This window comes from Arachis stenosperma, chromosome 10 (assembly GCF_014773155.1).
Source record: "Arachis stenosperma cultivar V10309 chromosome 10, arast.V10309.gnm1.PFL2, whole genome shotgun sequence".
NCBI lineage: Eukaryota > Viridiplantae > Streptophyta > Magnoliopsida > Fabales > Fabaceae > Arachis > Arachis stenosperma.
Window position 1 is genome coordinate 133,603,469 of NC_080386.1, and position 22,762 is coordinate 133,626,230.

General features: G+C 35.9%; 1 protein-coding gene, 1 long non-coding RNA gene and 1 pseudogene across 2 annotated transcripts; all 3 read left to right on the plus strand.

The window, feature by feature from the left end:
- The first annotated feature begins 652 nt into the window (after positions 1-652).
- On the plus strand, positions 653-11,973 carry LOC130957838 (uncharacterized). The gene is given in 6 exon segments (XM_057884684.1): positions 653-1,402; positions 1,510-4,431; positions 4,822-4,832; positions 8,117-8,906; positions 8,991-11,661; positions 11,664-11,973. Coding segments are annotated over 6 exon segments (7,212 nt in total). The 5' UTR covers positions 653-733; the 3' UTR covers positions 11,813-11,973.
- A 2,928-nt stretch (positions 11,974-14,901) lies between these two features.
- On the plus strand, positions 14,902-15,672 carry LOC130956437 (uncharacterized). Its single transcript, XR_009077122.1, has 3 exons — positions 14,902-15,078; positions 15,203-15,274; positions 15,370-15,672. It is a non-coding gene; the product is annotated as an uncharacterized LOC130956437 (long non-coding RNA).
- A 731-nt stretch (positions 15,673-16,403) lies between these two features.
- Positions 16,404-19,905, plus strand: LOC130956436 (receptor-like protein EIX2; annotated as a pseudogene).
- The last annotated feature ends 2,857 nt before the right edge of the window (positions 19,906-22,762 follow it).

The window sequence follows — 22,762 nt, forward strand, 5'->3', positions numbered from 1 at the left end:
TTGATTAGATAATCTTATATGCAATCCTAAACTAGTCTAGTTTTAGTTAGGATGCATGTTCTTGGACCTTGAGAATAATACTTTCTGCTTGCATTAGCTATTCCTATCTTGAAGGACGAAGGTTACTGTCAACTAGATCAATTATGTTCAATATTGTTGGAATCGTGAGAAGATATTATGATTCCACTTTTAATAACTTAAATTTGATAAAAAAAAAATTGTTATAAATGTGATTTCTATTTAAAATAAAACGTATTTTCTAAATAAAAATGACATTATCAATTAGAGAGTATCATAACAGAATATCTTCATTCATTGCTATTAAAAAATAAAAACCAAATTAACGAAAGAGTGGCATCCATCTCTGAGTGCTACATACTTTGTTTTTTGCCGTGTTTATGAAGGAAGGAAAAAATACAGATCATGTCAAAAACATCTACATATTGATTGAGGGTGACAAGGATATAGCAAAGAATTAGACAAATTTGATATACATTTTTTTCCCCGCGTATTTGATACTCCTGGCATAATTAGAAACTGAGAGAGAATAGCTCAAAGACTTTTAAGATAAGCATTGGAGACTGAAACTTTACCACACATATGCAAGACTCTTGGAACGTAAAGGCTGGGTTGATTATTCCATTATCATGATTTGCTCATCATCGTTATGTATATATAATGTGGTTGAGTGAGTGGAGTGAAAGCCATTAACAAATTAAATATTCCACTGAAAATGGGAATTAGATACCAAAACGTTGCTGCATGCGCAGTACTGGTACTTGTGATGGCTGAAATTGCAGGCATTTGTGCAAATTCAAGTACTACTCTGCACTCTCCATGTCTTGAAAGAGAGAGGCAAGCTCTTGTGAAGTTCAAAGCATCCCTGACTGATTCATCAAACATGCTTTCCTCATGGCATGGCGATGACTGCTGCCGATGGGAAGGGATCGGCTGCGACAATGTTACCGGTCACGTTGTCATGCTTGATCTCGCCACTCCTGTGGAGAAATGCCAGAGTAGATCCATGTTGAAAGAAGAATATTGGTTAAGAAGTCATGACGAGAACAACTGTTTCCTTTTACATAATCAATATTTAGAAGCTCAGGATGTTAATTCATCGCTGCTGGAACTGGAATACTTGACTCATTTGGACTTGAGTGGAAATCACTTCTATCAGAGTCTCATACCCATGTTCATTGGTTCTATGCGACGCCTGAGGTATTTGTCCCTCGCTGATGCTGGTTTTGGCGGGAGAATACCCAGCAATCTTGGAAATCTCACCAACCTCCACTTTCTTGATCTGAGTTGGAATGAATTTTCACCGGCCAGCAACATCAATTGGATTTCTCAACTGTCATTGCTGGAGCACCTCGACCTAAGCCGTGCTTACAGTTCGTTACAGGTATTTAAACATGCTTCCATTGTCTCTATCTGTTGTCCTAACTTATTACTTGGATGGTTAATAATTTTGGGACTTGACAATAAAGCTGCTTCTTGTTCCTTGCTCAGGTTAATTTTATTAACCTCACCAAACTTCAATTCCTAAGTCTTGCCGGCAATGAACATACAGTGTCAATTTTCGATGCTTTACAAAACATGACATCATCATCACTTGTGCATCTTGATCTTGGTTGGAACAATATTGCTTCAATTCCATCTTGGTTTGGCAAATTCAAGAAACTTGAGTTTCTTGATCTCTCAGAGTGTTGGTTTCATGGTTCAATTCCAAATGCTTTACAAGATTCAACTACCATTGAATTATTGAACCTTTCGGGGAACGAATTTGAGTCTCTTCCATCCTGGTTTCACAAGTTTAAGAAAATTAAGCATCTTTTTCTTTCATTTAATAACTTCCGGGGTCTGATTCCTGATGCTTTACAAAACATGACTACCATTGAGTCCCTTGACCTTTCTCGCAACACTTTCACTTCAGTTCCATCTTGGTTTGTTGAGTTAAAAACACTTGTCTACCTTGATCTTTCATTTAATGAATTAAGATCCATGGAATGTTCCATTTCATCTATTTTAAAAAATATGTGTCACCTAAAAAGGTTATATTTAACAGGAAATAGACTCCGAAAAGATTCCATTGGAAACAATGATTTGTCTACCTGCATGAGACATGATTTAGAGAATCTTGATTTAGGTGGAAATAGATTTAATGCTCATTTGCCATCTTGGTTAGGACAACTTGAAAATCTAGGCAACCTTTATCTTGAAGGAAACCTTTTTTATGGTATCTTTCCATCTTCTTTTGGAAAATTACTGAAATTGAAAAATTTATATCTATCTAACAACAAGTTAGAAGGAGGCCTTCCAGATTCCCTGGGACAACTAGTAAATTTACAAGTTGTCGATTTTTCAAATAATTTTTTTAATGGAACCATCAGTCAAAATCTTGGACAACTAGTAAATTTAAAAGTTCTTGATGTCTCAAATAATTATTTGAAGGGAACCATTCCTCAAAGTCTTGGCCAACTTGTAAATTTATATGTTCTTGATGTCTCAAATAATTATTTGAAGGGAACCATTCCTCAAAGCCTTAGCCAACTTATAAATTTATATGTTCTTAATGTTTCAAATAATTATTTAACGGGAATCATTCCTCAAAGTCTTGGCCAACTTGAAAATTTACAAGTTCTTGATCTCTCAAATAATTATTTGATGGGAACCATTCCTACAAATCTTGATCAACTTGTAAATGTAACTAGCCTTCATTTTTCAAATAATTTTTTAAATGGCTCCATTCCAAAGGGACTTAATCAACTTGTAAATCTGCATACACTTGATCTTTCAAGGAATAAACTAGATGGGAGAATTTGTATTGATTTTCAAAAACTTGTGAAACTATCATACTTGGATCTATCATCAAATAAATTGGATGGAACCATTGCAGCGGAAGAAAGGTGGCCTTTGATTATCTCAGAAGTGTCGTATTTGAATCTCTCCCATAATCAAATGAGTGGCTCGCTTCCTGAACATATTGGTCATATAATGCCCAATTTGAAGTACTTGCTTCTTGGAAATAACCTCATAAATGGTTCAATTCCAAAATCATTATGCCAAAATGACCTGTTGAGTATCCTTGACCTTTCAAAGAACAGGCTATCTGGTAAAATCCCCAATTGTTGGAAGGATAACAAAGCATGGGAAGAAATAAATTTGTCATCCAACAAACTCTCAGGTACTTTTCCAAGCTCATTTGGGAATCTTTCCTCTTTATCATGGTTGCATTTGAATAACAATAGCCTTCATGGAGAGTTTCTAGCGTCTGTGACAAATTTACCACAGTTGTTGATAATGGATCTCGGAGAGAATCAACTTTCTGGCACCATTCCATCATGGTGGACTGCTAACACATTTTCCTCACTACAAATTCTAAGGTTGCGAAATAACATGTTGAGCGGTAGCATTCCTTCACAAATATGCCAACTATTATCGCTTAAAATCCTGGATCTTTCTCGCAACAATTTAAACGGTCCAATACCTTGGTGTATAGGCAATCTTCGAGGAATGACTCTTAAGAGTCCCACTTTGTCTCCTACTTCACCAGTTGCTGGGTATCCCACTTTGCCTCTTGCTTCAATTGTTAATGTAGGTCGTTTTTTGTCTCGCACTCCATCTCATTTGTCTCCGCCTCCACCATTTTTGTCTCCTCCTCCACCTCCACCTCCACCTCTACCTCCACCTCCACCTCCATCTCTACCTCCACCTCCCCCTCCATCTCCTCCTGACACTCCAAAAGATTGGCAAACTGAGGATGTCATAGAAGTCATGGAAGGAAGAGAACTTGACTACATAAAAATCTTGAAGCTTGTAGTCATCATGGATTTGTCCGAGAATAATTTGGTTGGCTCCATTCCTATAGGAATAACCATGCTCAATGGATTGCTTGGCTTGAATCTATCAAACAATCATTTGACGGGAGAGATCCCTGAGATGATAGAGAATATGAAATCACTTGAATCCTTTGATGTTTCAAGTAACCAACTCTCAGGCACAATTCCAAGCAACATGCCAGCTTTAACATCACTAAGTCATTTAAACTTGTCATATAATAACTTCTCTGGACCAATTCCCACAGATAATCAGTTTTTAACTTATGATTCATCGAGTTATGCTGGCAACCCATATCTTTGTGGATTTCCTCTACCCAACAAATGTGGTTATTCACACCAAGTTTATGGGGGAAGTGAATTTGAAGATGAAGACAGCAACTTAGATAAGTGGGAAAAGTGGTTGTTCTACTTTGTGATTGCAATTGGCTTTGCAACTGGGTTTTGGGGAGTTATTGGGACTTTGTGGTTCAAGAAAACTTGGAGGCATGCTTACTTCAGATGGGTGGAAGATTTAGCCGACACGATCTATGTCACAACTGCAATAAGAATGGCAAAATTGAAGAAGTGGATGATGATGAGAAACCGTGTTGTTGTTTGATCATGTGTGTGTTTTTATTTTTATTTTGAAGAATCAAAAGTGGTAATATATTAAGAAAAGTGAGAGATGTTTGATGCATGTATATGTACGAATTTGTAATATAGATTGTCATTTGATGTTTAATCTCCTGAATAGCCTCTGCATAAACAGAACAACATAGCTAATAACAAAGTCATTAAAGAAAATTTGAAATAAATAGTATAAATATAGATTCATGATATTAAAGTAAAAAATTGAAGTGATCTTTCAATCTAAGTAACAGGAAATTTATTTAAGATTTAATGAAGTTATAGGTTCTTACTGTTTTATCAAATTTTTATTAAAAAATCTCTGTAGTTTAAAATTTTATAATTATATTCTCATGTTATATAAATTTTCTATTAGATTCCTAACAAGTAATAACAGGTGTTGTTAAAGAGAAAAAGAAACATTCTTAGAAAATGTAAGATAAATCGTGGAAGGAATATTCCCATCCATGTTATTTTCAAAACAGGTTAAATTTCAGTGCAATGGCAATGCATGGCAGTTAAACTCTGCCAAGTAGCCAACATCTTTATATAGTAGTAGAGAAGTTGAGTTAAATAGTTAATAGCTCCCTTTCTGCAATTCACCTCTTTTGATGCACCATTTTCTTAAACTCCTGTTGATTCAATACAGCAATAGCCATACCACAATTGTTATGTAACTCTATATATCTAATTTCAATATACTTGCTGGTTACAGAGGGCAGAGACTATTGATTCAACTTTGTTAGCATTCATTCTATAACAAGTAAATGGTCATGGTTGGATTGAGTATTTACTCTTGTTTTTATTGTATTATTAATTAAATAATCTTATATGCAATCCTAAACTTATCCAGTTTTAATTAGGATGCAAGTTCTTGGACATTGACGATAATAATTTCTGGACTAATTTAGTTTTAATTATTAGGATGCAAGTTCTTGGACCTTGACGATAATAATTTCCTGACTGCATTGATTATGGGTATCTAGAAGGAATGCTACCTTCAATTTGATTTTTTCAAATTATCACATCTCAAGTTGATAAGATCTAGTTGTATATGCATTTTACTTTGAGAATAATGTCTCCTAAGTATAATGGCATTATCAATTTGAAAGTAACACAAAGATCAAATTAAAAGGAAATTAAGCATTGAATCTTGCTGGCGTAACAAAAGGCAATAGAGTCATTGATTTAAGGGATCATGCAGAAGAGAAAGAAAGGAAAATTAAAATATATGGTATGTATTCATTTGAAGAGTGACAAGGATTCAGCAAAGAATTGGACAAAATTGGTAAACATTTTTTCCCCCAAAGTATTTGTTACTCCAGGAATAATATAATGTATCGGAAACTCTGATCGATCTTCCACATATAATAAATTAATAATATTGTTGTTCACTGTCGAGTGATTAAACATTGAAAGAGACTAGAAAGACTTTAAGCATTGGAGACTCTTGGGTTGATTCTTCCATTATGCTTCCACGAAATTATTCATGATTTATTTATGACTTAGCTTGCTCGTCAGTATGTATATATAATATGGTTGAGTGAGTGGAAAAGCCATCAACAAACTATCATCGATCAATAATATATATTCCAATTTCGAATAGTTGTTTCTTTCTCTCAAAATGGGAATTAGATACCAAATCACGTGTGCAATAGTAGTTTAATAGCTGTTTCGAAAATATATCTCCCAAATCATTGTCATTTGATGTTTATTTTCCTAAAGAGCCTCTGCATAACAACATATCTAACGTAAATACTATAAATATAAATGCATGATGTTGCAGTAAAAAAAAAAAAATGGAGACACTTTAACGAATTACAGCATAAAGGTAAATGACTTTTAAAATGAGTAATCCATATTACTTATGAGAAGTGTGAAGAAAGAGAGAGATAGAGATTTATTACAGGACACACTTTTTTCATTCTGAAGCCTGATTTGAAGTCATCTTTCAGTCAATTGATTAGAAATTTTATTTATATTTAATTACATTATAACTTTTTATAGTTTTATCAAATTTTTAATTAAATTTATTTACTTTTAAAGTTTATAATTAAATTCTCATATTAGATATAAATTTTCGATTAGATCGCTAACAAGTAACAATAGGTGTTTTCTTAAAAAGAAAAAGAAATATTCTTAGAACATAACATGCAATGAGACCTTTTTCTCAGTTCACAACAATCAGTTCAGTGGAACAACAATGCTAAAATAGAAAGATCTGATCAACAGAAACAGATTTCAGGAACATAAATGAGTATAAGAGAAATGCAAAACTGTGTAATTTTAGCAAAATAATTAAGAGAAAACTAGCAAAAACAACTACTAAATCATACATATGCTACATGTGCAGTTTTTATAAGACTCTTAAAAATAGTATACAATTCATTTACAAAAGTTCCTATATTATGAACATCTCTTTCAAGAAAAAATATAATAATCAACACGAACACTAATATCATCAGACAAAGATCACATATCAATCAAGACATTAAAAAAAATATAAAAAAAAAATCAAGAGACATCTTCGGATGATAAACTTATAAACAAAAAGTAGAACAAAAAAAAACACTATAAAACTCATACAAAAACATGAGAGGAAGAACAAACAAATTAACTTCAAGCAAGATATAAAAATAAAAGTTGAATAATCACCACATAAAAAGATCAGTTCTTATAAGCAAAGAAAATGCAAAATAATAGCAACAAATAAAAATATAATTTTGTATTACTCTAACATCAACTACTTATATTTTTAAAAAAGTAAATAATACTTCACTTTGTATTATTTTTTACTTAAATAATTATATTAAATTATATACAATTGTCAAATTAATGCTTTATATAATTTACATATTAACTCAAAATTATAATATTTTTAAATTCATACTAATATATTATATATTATAATTAATTTACTTTAATTTACCTCTTGGCATAATACGCTCTTAGTCTAGTTGAATTAAAGTGTTGATTAATGTTAATAAAAAATAGAGTTATGCTAAGTATAAACCAAAATCAGCCGCCAAAATCAGCCATCAGTATAAAATACATATTGAAATACAAATACATATTGAAAATAATTTAAACCACACATGTATTTTATATACAAAATATATTGGTAGCTGATTTTAATGACTGATTTTGGTGTACGAATAGCATTTTCTTAAAAGATACTAGCCTCTTAGCTTACATTTGTTTTTATATAATATCATTCGGGATTTGATTGATAAAGTTTTATTATAAATGTGATTTATATAAATGAGAATGACGTCAATTTGAGTGTTATAGTCGATTATCTTAGATACGAAGAAATTAAAACGAAATTATAATCATTGGCTCTTGTTGGCGTAACAAAAGGTGAGAGAGTCGTTGGGTCAATGCATGGGTCATGCAGAGATGAAAAGAAAGAGTGGCATCCATGTCAGATTAGTACACATATTTTTCCAACACGTATTTGTCACTCCACCAATAATTACAAACTCACAGAGACTGACTCAAAGATTTTAAATTAAGCACTGGAGACTAGAACTTTACCCCACACGCAAGAGTCTTGGTCTTGGAACGTAAAGATTGGGTTCATTATTATTCCATTATGCTTTTTCCGAGAAAGTGACCATGATTCGTGACTTGTTCATGATGAGTATGTATATATAATGTGATTGAGTGAGTGGAGTGAAAGCAACTAACACATTAAACATCGTCAATAATATGTTTTATATGCCACTGAAAATGAAATTTAGATACCAAAATGTTGCTGCATGTGCAGTACTGGTACTTGTGATGGTGATGGCTGAAATTGCACAAATTTGTGCAAATTCAAGTACTACTCTGCACTCTCCATGTCTTGAAAGAGAGAGGCAAGCTCTTTTGAAGTTCAAAGCATCCCTGACTGATTTGTCAAACCTGCTTTCCTCCTGGCATGGCCATGACTGCTGCCGATGGAAAGGGATCGGCTGCGACAATGTTACCGGTCACGTTGTCATGCTTGATCTTACCACTCCTTATGTGAAATGCTTGAGATCCATGAGTGACGACTACGATTATGGCCTTTTACACAATCGATATTTAGAAGCTGTGAATGTTGTTTATTCATCGCTGCTGGAATCCATGAGGCACGACCACGACTGTGGCCTTTTATACAATAAATATCTAAAAGCTGGGAATGTTAATTCGTCCCTACTGGAACTGGAATACTTGACTCATTTGGACTTGAGTGGAAATGAGTTCTATCAGAGTCCCATACCGATGTTCATTGGTTCTATGCAACGCCTCAGGTATTTGTCCCTCTCTGAAGCTGGTTTTGGCGGGAGAATACCCAGCAATCTTGGAAATCTCACCAACCTCCACTTTCTTGATCTGAGTGAGAATGAATTTTCACGAGACAGCAACATCAACTGGATTTCTCAACTGCCATTGCTGGAACACCTTGATATGAGCTCTATTTACAATGAGTATCAGGTATTTGTCCTAACTTATTACTTGGATAGTTGGATGGTTAATAATTCATGGACTTGACAAAGTTGCTTCTTGTTCCTCCCTCAGGTTAATATTAATCTCACCATCAGTGCTCCTAATCTTCACTTCCTAAGTCTTGCCGCCAATGGACTTAGTGTGTCAAATTTGGATGCTTTACAAAACATGACATCTCTTGTGCATCTTGATCTTGGTTGGAACAATCTTGCTTCAGTTTCATCTTGGTTTGGCAACTTTAAGAAACTTGAGTATCTTGATCTTTCACGGTGTGGGCTTCATGGCCCAATTCCAAATGCTTTTCAAAATGCAACTTCCATTGAATTTTTGGACCTTACTGAGAATAATTTTGACTCTCCTCCATCCTGGCTTCACAAGTTTGAGAAACTCAAGTATCTTTCTCTCTCATCTAATAATTTCCAAGATACAATTCCGGATGCTTTACAAAATATGACTAGCATTGTGGTCCTTGACCTTTCTGACAATTCTTTCACTTCAGTTCCATCTTGGTTTATTGAGTTAAAAAAACTTGTCTATCTCGATCTTTCAAGTAATAAATTAACATTCATGGAATTTTCCATTTCATATATTTTGAAAAATATGTGTCACCTAAAAACATTAAATATAGGAGGAAACAAACTCCGAAAAGAATTCATTGGAAACAGTGATTTGTCTACCTGCATTAGACATGATTTGGAGAATCTTGATTTGTGTGAAAATGAATTTAACGATCATTTGCCATCTTGGTTAGGACAACTTAAAAATCTAGGCAACCTTGATCTCCAAGATAATTTTTTTTATGGTCCCATTCCCTCTTCTTTTGGAAAATTACTGAAATTGAAAAATTTATATCTATCCAACAACAAGTTAGAAGGGGGCCTTCCTGATTTCATGAGACAACTTGTAAATTTACGGGTAGTCGATCTTTCAAATAATTCACTTAATGGAACGATTCCTCAAAATATTGAGCAACTTGTAAATTTACAAGATTTTGATATCTCAAATAATTATTTAAAGGGAATTATTCCTCAAAATCTTGAGCAACTTGTAAATTTACAAGATTTTGATATCTCAAATAATTATTTAAAGGGAATTATTCCTCAAAATCTTGAGCAACTTGTAAATTTGCAATATTTTGATGTCTCAAATAATTATCTGACGGGATCCATTCCTTCGAGTCTTGGTCAACTTATAAATCTAACTAATCTTGATTTGTCAAATAATAATTTAAAAGGAATCATCCCTCCAAGTCTTAACCAACTTGTAAATCTTAATAGGCTTGATCTTTCAAGGAATAAACTAGATGGGAGAATTTGTATTGATTTTCAAAAACTTGTGAATCTATTCAACCTAGATCTGTCTTCAAACAATTTGAATGGACCCATTACAGTGGAAGAAAGCAGGCTTTTGCTTCTCTCGGAAATGGAGTATTTGAATCTCTCAAATAATCAAATCAGTGGGTCACTTCCTGAACATATTGGTCATATAATGCCCAATTTGGGGTCCTTGATTCTTGGAAATAACCTCATAAATGGTTCAATTCCAAATTCATTGTGCCAACTTGATTATTTGAGTATCCTTGACCTTTCAAAGAACAGACTATCTGGAAAAATTCCCAATTGTTGGAAGGATAACAAAGCATGGAAAGAAATAAATTTGTCATCTAACAAACTCTCAGGGGCTGTTCCAAGCTCACTTGGAAATCTTTCATATCTATTTTGGTTGCATTTGAACAATAACAATCTTCAAGGAGAGTTTCTAGCATCTGTGAGAAATTTGACACAGTTGTTGATTATGGATCTCGGAGAGAATCAGTTTTCTGGCACCATCCCATCATGGACTGCTAACATCTTTTCTTCACTACAAATTCTAAGATTGAGGCAAAACATGCTAAGTGGTAGTATTCCTTCACAGATATGTGAACTATCATCTCTTAAAATATTGGACCTTTCCCGCAACAATTTAAATGGTTCAATACCTTGGTGCATACGCAATCTTCGAGGAATGACTCTTCAAGTTCCCACTTTGCCTCCTACTTCGCCTGTTGCTGAGGTTCCCGCTTTGCCTCCTCCTATATTTGTTGAGGCATCCGCATCTTTCTATGAATCTTCTCGTAAGTCTCGTGAAAAAGATTGGCAAGGTGAGGTTGTCAAAGAAGTCGTGAAAGGAAGAGAACTTGACTACATAAGAATCTTGAAGCTTGTAGTCATCATGGATTTGTCCCAGAATAATTTGGTTGGCTCCATTCCGAAAGGAATAACATCGCTCGATGGATTGCATAGCTTGAATCTATCAAACAATCATTTGATTGGAAAGATCCCTAACATGATAGGGGATATGAGATCACTTGAATCTTTTGATGTTTCAAGTAACCAACTCTCGGGTACAATTCCAAGCAGCATGTCAGCCATAACCTCACTAAGTCAGTTAAATTTGTCACACAATAACTTCTCTGGACCAATTCCCACGGGTAACCAGTTTTTAACTTTTAATCCATCCAGTTATGCTGGCAACCCATATCTCTGTGGATTTCCTCTACCCAACAAATGTGGTTATTCACATCAAGTTAATGGGACCATTGAATTTGAAGATGAAGACAGCAAAACAGATAAGTTGGAAAAGTGGTGTTTCTACTTTGTCATTGCAATTGGCTTTGCAACTGGGTTTTGGGGATTTATTGGGACTCTGTGGTTCAAGAAAACTTGGAGGCATGCTTACTTCAGATGGGTGGAAGATTTAGCCGACACGATCTATGTCACAACTGCCATAAGAATGGCAAAATTGAAGAAGTGGATGATGATGAGAAGCCGTGTTGTTGCTTGATCATGTATTCATGTGTGTGTTTTTATTTTTATTTTGAAGAATCAAAAGTGGAAATAAATGAAGGAAAGTGAATGATGTTTGATGCATGTATGAATGTATGTGTTTGCATGAATTTGTAATAGAGTTTGTCATTTGATGTTTAATCTCCTGAAGAACCTCTGCATAAAACAGAACAACATAACTAACAAAGTTGTATATTGAAGTTGAGTTAATAGCTCGCTTCTGCAATTCACCTCTTTTGATGCACCAATTTTCTTAAATTCCTCTTGATTTAATTTTCTCTGAACCTTGATTCAATGCAGCAGTAACCATACCACAACTGTTATGTGACTATACACTTCATTTGTGGTTCAATATACTTGCTGGTTACAGAGGGCAGAGGCTATTGATTCAATTTTGTTAGCATTCATTCTATAACAAATAATGTGCAACGGAACACACACCTAATGACTAATCGAATAAGACTAGTAATTCCTTAAGCTTGTGGAAAGTATATGTGGCCAAAAGGTCTTATATATCATGTAATTAAAAATAATAATATGAAAAAAAAAAATGAATTCTCTAGCAATATACTATAGCATTCTGCATGGTTTAGTCTTGATGACAGTAAATTATTTGAGTCAATTAAAACACTAATTCGCAGTAGATTGAACCTAACAAAGAAGCAATGAGACCACTTTCTCAGTTCATCACAATCAGTTAGTGGAACAACAATGCTACCGGATAACGAAGCAACTTTGCAGGCCACAACTTGCCTTTGTACCGTACTCTACATTCTGCTTGTTTTCAAAATACTTTGTGTAGAATGAAGCTTTAAAATTCTGCATGATATATAACATGATATATAGAACAACAATCTCTATGCATTTAGCCACAAAAAAAAAAGATCAGTTGAATCAACAAAATGAACAACGATTCGATCATAAAAGAAGCATACTTGTAAAAGGCAATGATAATGATAATGATGTTTTCAATCTTTTCCGCTCTCTGCCCCAACATTCTAAGTCTCAACCGAATCATTGTCGATCCGGTTATTGAAATGATAATGTATTTCAAGGCCACTCATGTCAAGTATGTACCTCAAAACAAGAAGTTCCATTGTCTCAAAATGCAACAAGTGGCCATGATCAAGAGAGTAATAAGCAGCAAACTCTTTCCAACCCTTTTCAAATAAAATCTGATAATCATGCTGAGTCCAACGTACTTTCCATTGAGTGCCATCTGGAGGCTTCAGGTTCACTGGATTTTTCACATCACCACCATATTTGCTAGTGAACTTGTTTGGTATCTTCTGCAGTGCAAATGAACCTGATGTTAGTAATTATAATAATCAAAACTCATGAGCATAAAAGGAAACTGAAGAGTGATGACACATCTCCCTCTATCTATGTCACACTATGTAATTGAGATTAAGAATCAGTTATATCTTTTCAAGTTTGTTAGATGTGACTAAAACTACTAATTAGTCACAAACATTATAGTGTATAAAATTTTGTATTTCATTGCACTTCAGCACTTGTGCTATTCACTTTAGCTTTTTCACAATCAGCAAAAGATCATCTTCCATGGTTTTCATATGACACTAATTAATTCAGTAGAACAGTTTTCTCTGTTCTCAGTATATAACAAACATGCACATTAAACATCCCTTCAAGATCTCATGAATGAAATCAGTAGATTACACGAACATAAGAATATGTTATAAGCAAATTATATAAGAACAAGAATTACTAATAGAATATACTACATGAGTCACTACTGAAAACTTCCCATGGGAATATGCATATATTTCATGAGTTGCATTTTCATGAATTGGATTCATAACCTGTAACAAGGTGATAAAACATGAAACAACAGTAAAACTCTTAACCTATGAATATATCATTGGTACACACAAATAAGGGCTGGATAAGGTAGAAGTGTCATAGTAGCAATTAACGTTCTACGTACATTTGATTCTCTTGTATGATTATCATTGTTGTTTATATTTTTTAAAAGTGATTGCATTGATTATCTCAATTTAATTTGGTACATCGAAAATGTTCCTTTTGTATTATTCATGCTAATTTAACTTAATGTTACTAAAGCTTTATCTATTGATTTCCATTTTTTTCCTCTTTAGTACTTAGGTCTAGTTTGGTAAATTTTAAAAAATTATTTTTTTGTAGTTTTGAAAAATTAGAGATGATTTTCAAAACGCTGAGATATTTTTCTTTTTAAAAAATTGAAAAACTTAATATAATATCATGTATTAATAAATATATGAATTTACCGCTAACTAATTATTAATGCCAAAAAGTTAACTTAGGTTGGTCAAGTGATTAACTTACTCATTGGTTTAAACAGGTGTCGGAATATTATTTTATATACACATTAGCAAATTAGATTGAGAGATATTGTGAGAAACAAAAAAAAATTAATGCCAAATTACATTCACATCCAAACTTTTTATCTATTTATGTCTATTATAATAATTTTTAAAATTATTTTACTAAACACAATTATGTTACTTGTACTTATTACAAATTATTTTTAGTTTGATTTATCGAAAAAAATATAATTTTTAAAAATTATATTATGAAGATCAATTTTGATAAACTACTTGCAAAAATTAAAAATTAAAAAATTTACCAAATAGACTAATAGAGCAAACATGTGCTAAATATCTTGAAGTTAAATGTTATACAAACTTAAACAAAAATTTTAAAATAATAATAAAAACAAAAATACAAAAAAAATATGGTTATAGGAAGAAATACTCTCTACTATATTATAAGTATTAGATGCAACTTTTTTTAATATAGTAACTAATTGACATTCACGTCAACGAGCTATAACTTAAATGACCTCTTTATACTCATATAAAAATTGCGAGTTTGAGTTTTATTGATTAAATACATTTTTTTATTAGGTGAATTAGCCAATCTCTAATCCTAGACATTATTCATGCCCTCATACAACTCACTGACACACTACACTAGTTTTTTTTGACATGGTGAACGAACCCGGCCCACACACTTACCCAACCCGAGCCCCAGAAACCGCTGAGCCTAACCCTCCCTAATTCAAAGTTCAAACTACCTCTCCCTCTAAACATAACTCTCTCACCTAAGCTGCTGAACACCATAATCTAACTCCCCAAAGCAAACATCAAAGTTTGTTAGAATAGGCGGACACTGCTGCAGCTCGGCTGTTGACTGCGACCATGCTCGCTGCGTTGCTCCGGCGCTAATGGAAGGAGGAGCCTCGCTATCTAATCATGGACGCTGTTGCAGCTCTGTTGTTGAAACGCTGCCGCTGCACTTTCTTCTTCTATCTTCGCTGTTGTTTGCACAAGGTATCCCTTTTCTTTTCTTTTCTTGTTTCTCCCCTTTGCTGCTCCTTTCATATTGATGCTTGCGCTGTGTATCTTTGGCTCCGTTGATGGACTCTTCAACATTTTGCCTTTTGTCTTCAAGCAGGTTGGCCTTAGTGGTTCTGCTAATGGGAGGAGTTCTCCTTGGCTTCTCTGCATTGATGAGTTTCCTGAGCTGGTAAGGCGGATTCGTGCTCCAGCTTGACTGAAGATTCCCTGGCTTCATTAGATTTGTTATCGTGTGAGCTGAGCTTGCCCTGATTTTTCTTGCAGTTCCACCTTTTACTGAACCGCTGTCATCCCTGATTACTGCAACCATCACCCCTGTTTTGCTGTGCTCTGAGAACGCTGCATCTCTGTTGATCTCGAGGCATTCTTTGGGCGGTGGCCTCCACTTTACTGGTATGCTTCCTCTTTTAACTGCCTTTGATTCTATTTGCTCTGTGGTTTCCCTGGCTTTCTTGTACTCTAGCTTGGATTATAGTGCTTAGAGGATCTGCTTTTAGATTGTGAAATATTGCTGCATTTCTCGTCTTCCATATAGCCCAGATCATGTACCCCATGCTGCTCCATCTCTCATCCCTCTCTTCTTTGCTCCCTTCCTTGATAATACTTTCTGCTTGCATTAGCTATTCCCATCTTGAAGGACGAATGCTACTTTCAACTTGATCATTTATCTTCCTTATTGTTGGTATCTTGAGAGTATCATAATAAAAAATGCTATTCCTACACTAAAATTAGGCACCAAAATCAGCCACCAATGTATTTGTATATAAATACATGTATAGTTTTATTTATTTTCAATGTGTATTTATATTCTAACATATTTTATACTAGTAGCTGATTTTGGTGACTGATTTTGGTGTACACGTAGCATAGTCGTATCATAATAGAATATCTTCATTCATTGCTATTAAAAAAATAAAAACAAAATTAACGAAAGAGTGGCATCCATCTCTGATTGCTACATACTTTGTTTTCTCGTGTTTATCAAGGAAGGAAAAAAATAAATACAAATCATGTCAAAAACATCTACGTATTGATTTAAAGAGTGACATGGATATAGCAAAGAATAGACAAATTTGATATACATTTTTTTCCATGCGTATTTGGTACTCCTGGAATAATTAGAAACTGAGAGAGAATAGCTCAAAGACTTTTAAGATAAGCATTGGAGACTAAAACTTTACCACACATACTCAAGACTCTTGGAACGTAAATGTTGGTTTGATTGATTATTCCATTATCATGATTATGTATATATAATGTGGTTGAGTGAGTGGAGTGAAAGCCATTAACAAATTAAATATCATCAATTATAGCTATTTATATTCCACTGAAAATGGGAATTAGATACCAAAATGTTGCTGCATGCGCAACAATGGTACTTGTGATGGTAATGGCTGAAATTGCAGACATTTGTGCAAATTCAAGTACTCTCCTCCACTCTCCGTGTCTTGAAAGAGAGAGGCAAGCTCTTGTGAAGTTCAAAGCATCCCTGAATGATTCATCAAACTTGCTTTTCTCATGGCATGGCGATGACTGCTGCCGATGGAAAGGGATCGGTTGTGATAATGTTACTGGTGATGTTGTCATGCTTGATCTCACCACTCCTTATGTGAAATGCCGGAGACCTATGTGGGAAGGAGAATATTGGTTAAGAAGTGAGGATGAGGACAACTGTGACCTTTTAGGCTATCAACATTTAGAAGCTGGGAATGTTAATTCATCGCTGCTGGAACTGGAATACTTGACTCATTTGGACTTGAGTGGAAATGACTTCTATCGGAGTCCCATACCCATGTTCATTGGTTCTATGCAACGCCTGAGGTATTTGTCCCTCTCTGAAGCTGGTTTTGGCGGGAGAATACCCAGCAATCTTGGAAATCTCTCAAACCTCCACTTTCTTCGTCTGAGTTTTAATGGATTTTCACCAGACAGCAATATCAATTGGATTTCTCAACTGTCATTGCTGGAGCACCTCGACATGAACCAGGCTTACGATGGAGTTCAGGTGTTTAAACATGCTTCCGTTATATCTATCTGTTGTCCTAACTTATTACTTCGACGGTTAATAATTTGTGGACTTGACAAAGCTGCTTCTTGTTCTTCCTTGCTCAGGTTAATATTACTAATCTCACCATCAGTGCTCCTAAACTTCAATTCCTAAGTCTTGCCGACATTGGATTTAGTGTGTCAAATTTGGATGCTTTACAAAACACGACATCTCTTGTGTATCTTGATCTTCGTTGGAACCATCTTTTTTCAATTCCATCTTGGTTTGGCAACTTCAAGAAACTTGAGTATATTGATCTTTCAGGGTGTGGGATTTATGGCCCAATTCCAAATGCTTTCCAAAATGCAACTTTCATTGAATTTTTATACCTTTCTGGGAACAATTTTGACTCTCTTCCATCCTGGTTTCACAAGTTTGAGAAACTCAAGCATCTTTTTCTCTCATAATAACTTCCACGATACAATTCCAGTTGCTTTACAAAATATGACTACCATCGAGTCCCTTGGCCTTTCTAGCAACTCTTTTACTTCAGTTCCATCTTGGTTTATTGAGTTAAAGAAACTTGTCTACCTTGATCTTTCATTTAATAAATTAAAATCTAGGGAATGCTCCATTTCATCCATTTTGGAAAGCATGTGTCACCTAAAAAGGTTATATATAGCAGGAAATAGACTCCGTAAAGAATCTATTGGAAACAATGATTTATCTACCTGCATTGGACATGATTTAGAGATTCTTGACTTGAGTGAAAATGAATTTAATGATCATTTACCATCTTGGTTAGGACAACTTGAAAATCTAGGCAATCTTGATCTCCAAGATAATTTTTTCTATGGTCCCATTCCCTCTTCTTTTGGAAAATTACTGAAATTGAAAAATTTATATCTATCAAACAACAAGTTAGAAGGGGGCCTTCTTGATTTCATAGGACAACTTGTAAATTTACAGGTAGTCAATCTTTCAAATAATTCATTTAATGGAACCATTACTCAAAATCTTGAGCAACTTGTAAATTTACAACATTTTGATGTATCAAATAATTATCTAACGGGATCCATTCCTTCGAGTCTTGGTCAACTTATAAATCTAACTAAACTTGATTTGTCAATTAATTATTTTAAAGGAATTATCCCTACAAGTCTTAACCAGCTTGTAAATCTTAATTGGCTTGATCTTTCAAGGAATAAACTAGATGGGAGAATTTGTATTGATTTTAAAAAACTTGTGAATATATCATACCTGGATCTGTCTTCAAACCATTTGAATGGACCCATTCCAGGGGAAGAAAGTTGGCCTTTGTTTATATCAGAAATGTGGTATTTGAATATCTCCCATAATCAAATCAGTGGCTCACTTCCTGAACATATTGGTCATATAATGCCCAATTTGGAGAACTTGCTTCTGGGAAATAACCTCATAAGTGGTTCAATTCCAAAATCATTGTGTCAAGTTAATTTGAGTATCCTTGACCTTTCAAAGAACAGACTATCTGGTGAAATCCCCAATTGTTGGAAGGATAACATAGCATGGGAAGAAATAAATTTGTCATTACTCTCAGGAGCTGTTCCAAGCTCATTTGGGAGTCTTTCCACTCTGTCATGGTTGCATTTGAACAATAACAACTTTCATGGAGAGTTTCTAGCATCTATGAGAAATTTGCCACAGTTGTTGATTATGGATCTCGGAGAGAATCAACTTTCTGGCACCATCCCATCATGGAGTGTGAACACATTTTCTTCACTACAAGTCCTAAGATTGAGGCAAAACATGTTGAATGGTAGCATTCCTTCACAGCTATGCAAATTATCATCGCTTAAAATTCTGGACTTTTCTCGCAACAATTTAAATGGTTCAATACCTTGGTGCATAGGCAATCTTCGAGGAATGACTCTTGAGTCTCCTACTTCACCTGTTGCCCAGGCTCCCACTTTGCCGCCTACTCCAAGTCCCGCTTTCTCCGCTCCTCCAAGTCCCGCGGCTTCTTCTCCAATAGATTGGCAAACTGAGGATGTGATAGAAGTCATGAAAGGAAGAGAACTTGACTATATAAGAATCTTGAAGCTTGTAGTCATCATGGACTTGTCCCAAAATCATTTGGTTGGCTCCATTCCAAAAGGAATAACGTTGCTCGATGGATTGCATAGCCTGAATCTATCAAACAACCATATGATCGGAAATATCCCTAACATGATAGGGGATATGAGATCACTTGAATCCTTTGATGTTTCAAGCAACCAATTGTCGGGCACAATTCCAAGCAGCATGTCAGCTTTAACATCACTAAGTCATTTAAACTTGTCACACAATAACTTCTCTGGACCAATTCCCACAGATAACCAGTTTTTAACTTATGATCCATCCAGTTATGCTGACAACCCATATCTCTGTGGATTTCTTCTACCCAACAAATGTGGTTATTCACATCAAGTCAATGGGAGCAGTGAATTTGAAGATGAAGACAGCAAATTAGATAAGTTGGAAAAGTGGTTGTTCTACTTTGTCATTGTAATTGGCTTTGCAACTGGATTTTGGGGAGTTATTGGGACTTTGTGGTTCAAGAAAACTTGGAGACATGCTTACTTCAGATGGGTGGAAGATTTAGCCGACACGATCTATGTCACAACCGCAATAAGAATGGCAAAATTGAAGAAGTGGATGATGATGATGAGAAACCGTGCTGTTGTTTGATGATGTGTGTGTTTTTATTTTTATTTTGAAGAATCAAACATGGTAATAAATTTAGGAAAGTGAAACATGTTTGATGTATATGTATGAATATGTACGAATTTGAAATATAGATTGTCATTTGATGTTTAATCTCCTGGAAGAGCCTCTGCATAAAACAGAACAATATATGTAACAAAATCATTAAACACTAAGTCATTAAACGGTATATTTAAATTTAATAAATTATAGTGTTACGATGGGTAACCGGAGATTAGTGGACGGGACTGTATTTGACCGGCCCAATCGTTGGTGGAAGGTAGCTTCCGAGCTGGTTTGCACGCTGGAACCTCCTTCCGACTTGCGTACGCGAGTGAATGGGGGTGGTACCTGCAAAGACACTCCGATGCCTAAGTTAGCAAGGGTGTGAGCAGGTTAGAATGTATTGGGCTTAGAGATACCTGAGGGGTGTCAGTGTATTTATAGTGGTGAGCCAATAACCACCGTTGGAGTAGTGCCATATTTTTAGGGTGATAACCGTCCCTTTATCTTAGGGAGGTTAAGATATGGCTCCCGGAAGTGGTTAGAGAGATTTTAGGGGCAGATACTTATTTGAATTGATGTTAATCTGCCAACTATTCTCCGTCCCGACTTCTTTAGAACAAATCGTAGTCAAGACCGACTTCTTAGTACGAAGGTCGGTGCTCAGCAAGGCTCAATCCTCCGGACTAGGCCTTTCGTTTGGTCTTGGGCCTTTATTATTGGGCCAGGATATGAACAGTGCCCCTACTTGAGCCCAAGATCTCTTTAAGACTTGGGTTCGAGTATTTTACTCGGGTTCGTAGCCGACCTTCTTGGAGGAGACGCGGGTTTTTAAACCGACGTGATTTTCGCGACCTTTTGTTTATGACAGTTACGTCTATTCAAGCGTCGTGTCCGTTAGGGATGCGCCTAGGGATTGATGGCTTTGGTAACGGTGCACTCTCATTATTGACTGCCCCGTTTTTACCATTATGCCCCTAGAGTATTTATAAATACTTTTCCATCTCTTTCATTATCTTCTTTCTGCGATTTTTCTAATTTTTTCCTCGTTCGTTCTTCATTCGTTCGTGCTGCATTCTTGTGTTTCGGAGACTTCCGCTTCTTCCAACCTTCATTTTCTGAGAGAGGTTAGTTTCTTTTTCTCTTTCATATTTTTTGTGTGCCTTCATTTTGTAGATAAGTAGGTTCGTAGACTTTTGCTTGGTTCCTTTTTCTCCCCTCTAGAGACCTTTGTTTTTGATTTTTTCTTTTCTTTTTTCCTTTGTAGGTTTCCTCATCTTCTTTAGGAAAAGAAAATGGCCTCCGTAGATTGGGTTGATGTTACTGTCCTAGGGGAGGAGCCGTTGGTTGATGTCGAGTTTATTACTCATCTTCGCACTCACCACCGGCTCTGTACCTCGGATGAGGATGAGCCTAAGTATGAATTGCTTATCCCAAGTTCAGAGGACCGAGTTTGCCATGGGAGGGCCAACGGGATGGCCCCTCATTTCTTCTTTATGTATGAATGCATGATCACCCGTCTGGGCGTTTTTCTACCTTTTTCAGATTTTGAGATGTCTATTTTGCAACACTGTCGGGTTGCCCCTACCCAGCTTCACCCCAACTCTTGGGGTTTTTTGAAAATTTATCAATTTATTAGCCACGCTTTGGAGTTCCCGACCTCTCTGAAAATCTTTTTCCATCTTTTCCATATGACCATGCCCTTCAGTGGGCTAAACAATAAACAACAATGGGTTTCCTTCCGAGCCATACAAGGTCGGAGAATCTTCACCCTTTTTGACGAATCCTTCCACGACTTTAAAAATTATTTTTTCAAAGTGCAAGCTGTAAAGGGTCACCACCCCTTTTTCCTGGATGATAATTCTTCTCCTCGCTTTCCTTTATACTGGCTGGAGGCTTCTCCTTGTGAGAAATATGGTCTGGATGACCTGGATGAAGTAGAGGCCGCCATTGTGCGGTTCCTCCGAGAAGTGTGGGGGAGGGCCCCATATTTGGACACTAAAAAGTTTCTCCAAGGGTCTCCGACCTTTATCCAAGCACAGCTAGGTAGCTTTCATTTGTTTGTTAGATTCCTGGCTGAACTTTCCGACTTGTTTAATTCCTTAGCTATTTGTTTTCTTTTTCAGAAATGGCGAAGACGAATGCTCAGGAATCTTACCAGAGAGTCCAGGAGGCCAAAGCAAAGTCTCGCGCCAGGACTGGTGGTGCCAGGGTTATCTCTCCTCCTCCTCCTCCTCGGAACGTTGGGACTCTTTCCAAGCCCATTGTGATTTCTTCTTCAGCTTCCTCTCAACCGCCCCCCGTCGTCCGACCTTCCCCTGAGCCAAAGAAGCGCAAGACCTTAGAGTCTGGCTCTTCTGGTGAGGTTAAGGCGGATGCTCTTGCGTTCGTCCGAAAGAATATCTATCCCCATGCTCGTATAAGCATGGATGATATGTCCGTTCGGAGCCACCTTACCACTATGATTGAGGAGAGTCTCAAGGCGGCGGGGGTTTGCGGCAAACTCTTGGATATTTTTGAGAAGGCTCCTCTCAACTCTTTAGGGATGACCCCAAGGGTCGAGGAGCTGGAAGGAAGGCTTCGCTCATACCAAGAGCATGAGAGGGAGTTGAAGGAGGAAGTCGCCAAGCTGAAGGAAGAGAGAGATACCCTCCGGGAGAAGGGAAAGGTTTTGCAAGCCCAATGCAACATGGAGATGGATTTGAGGAAAACAGCGCAGGCCATCTATCAAAGTTTATTCAATGATCTTGTGTCTGTGAAGAATGATCTGCTGAATTCTCGGAAGGCATACGATGAGTTGGAGGACTCTATTGCCGATGGCGCCGAGGAGTCTTGGAGGATCTTCCTGGAGCAAGTCAGAGTTATTGCTCTCGACTTGGATCTTTCTCCTTTACATCCTGACAAAGTTGTTATTGACGGGGCCATAGTTGATCCCCCTGTCCC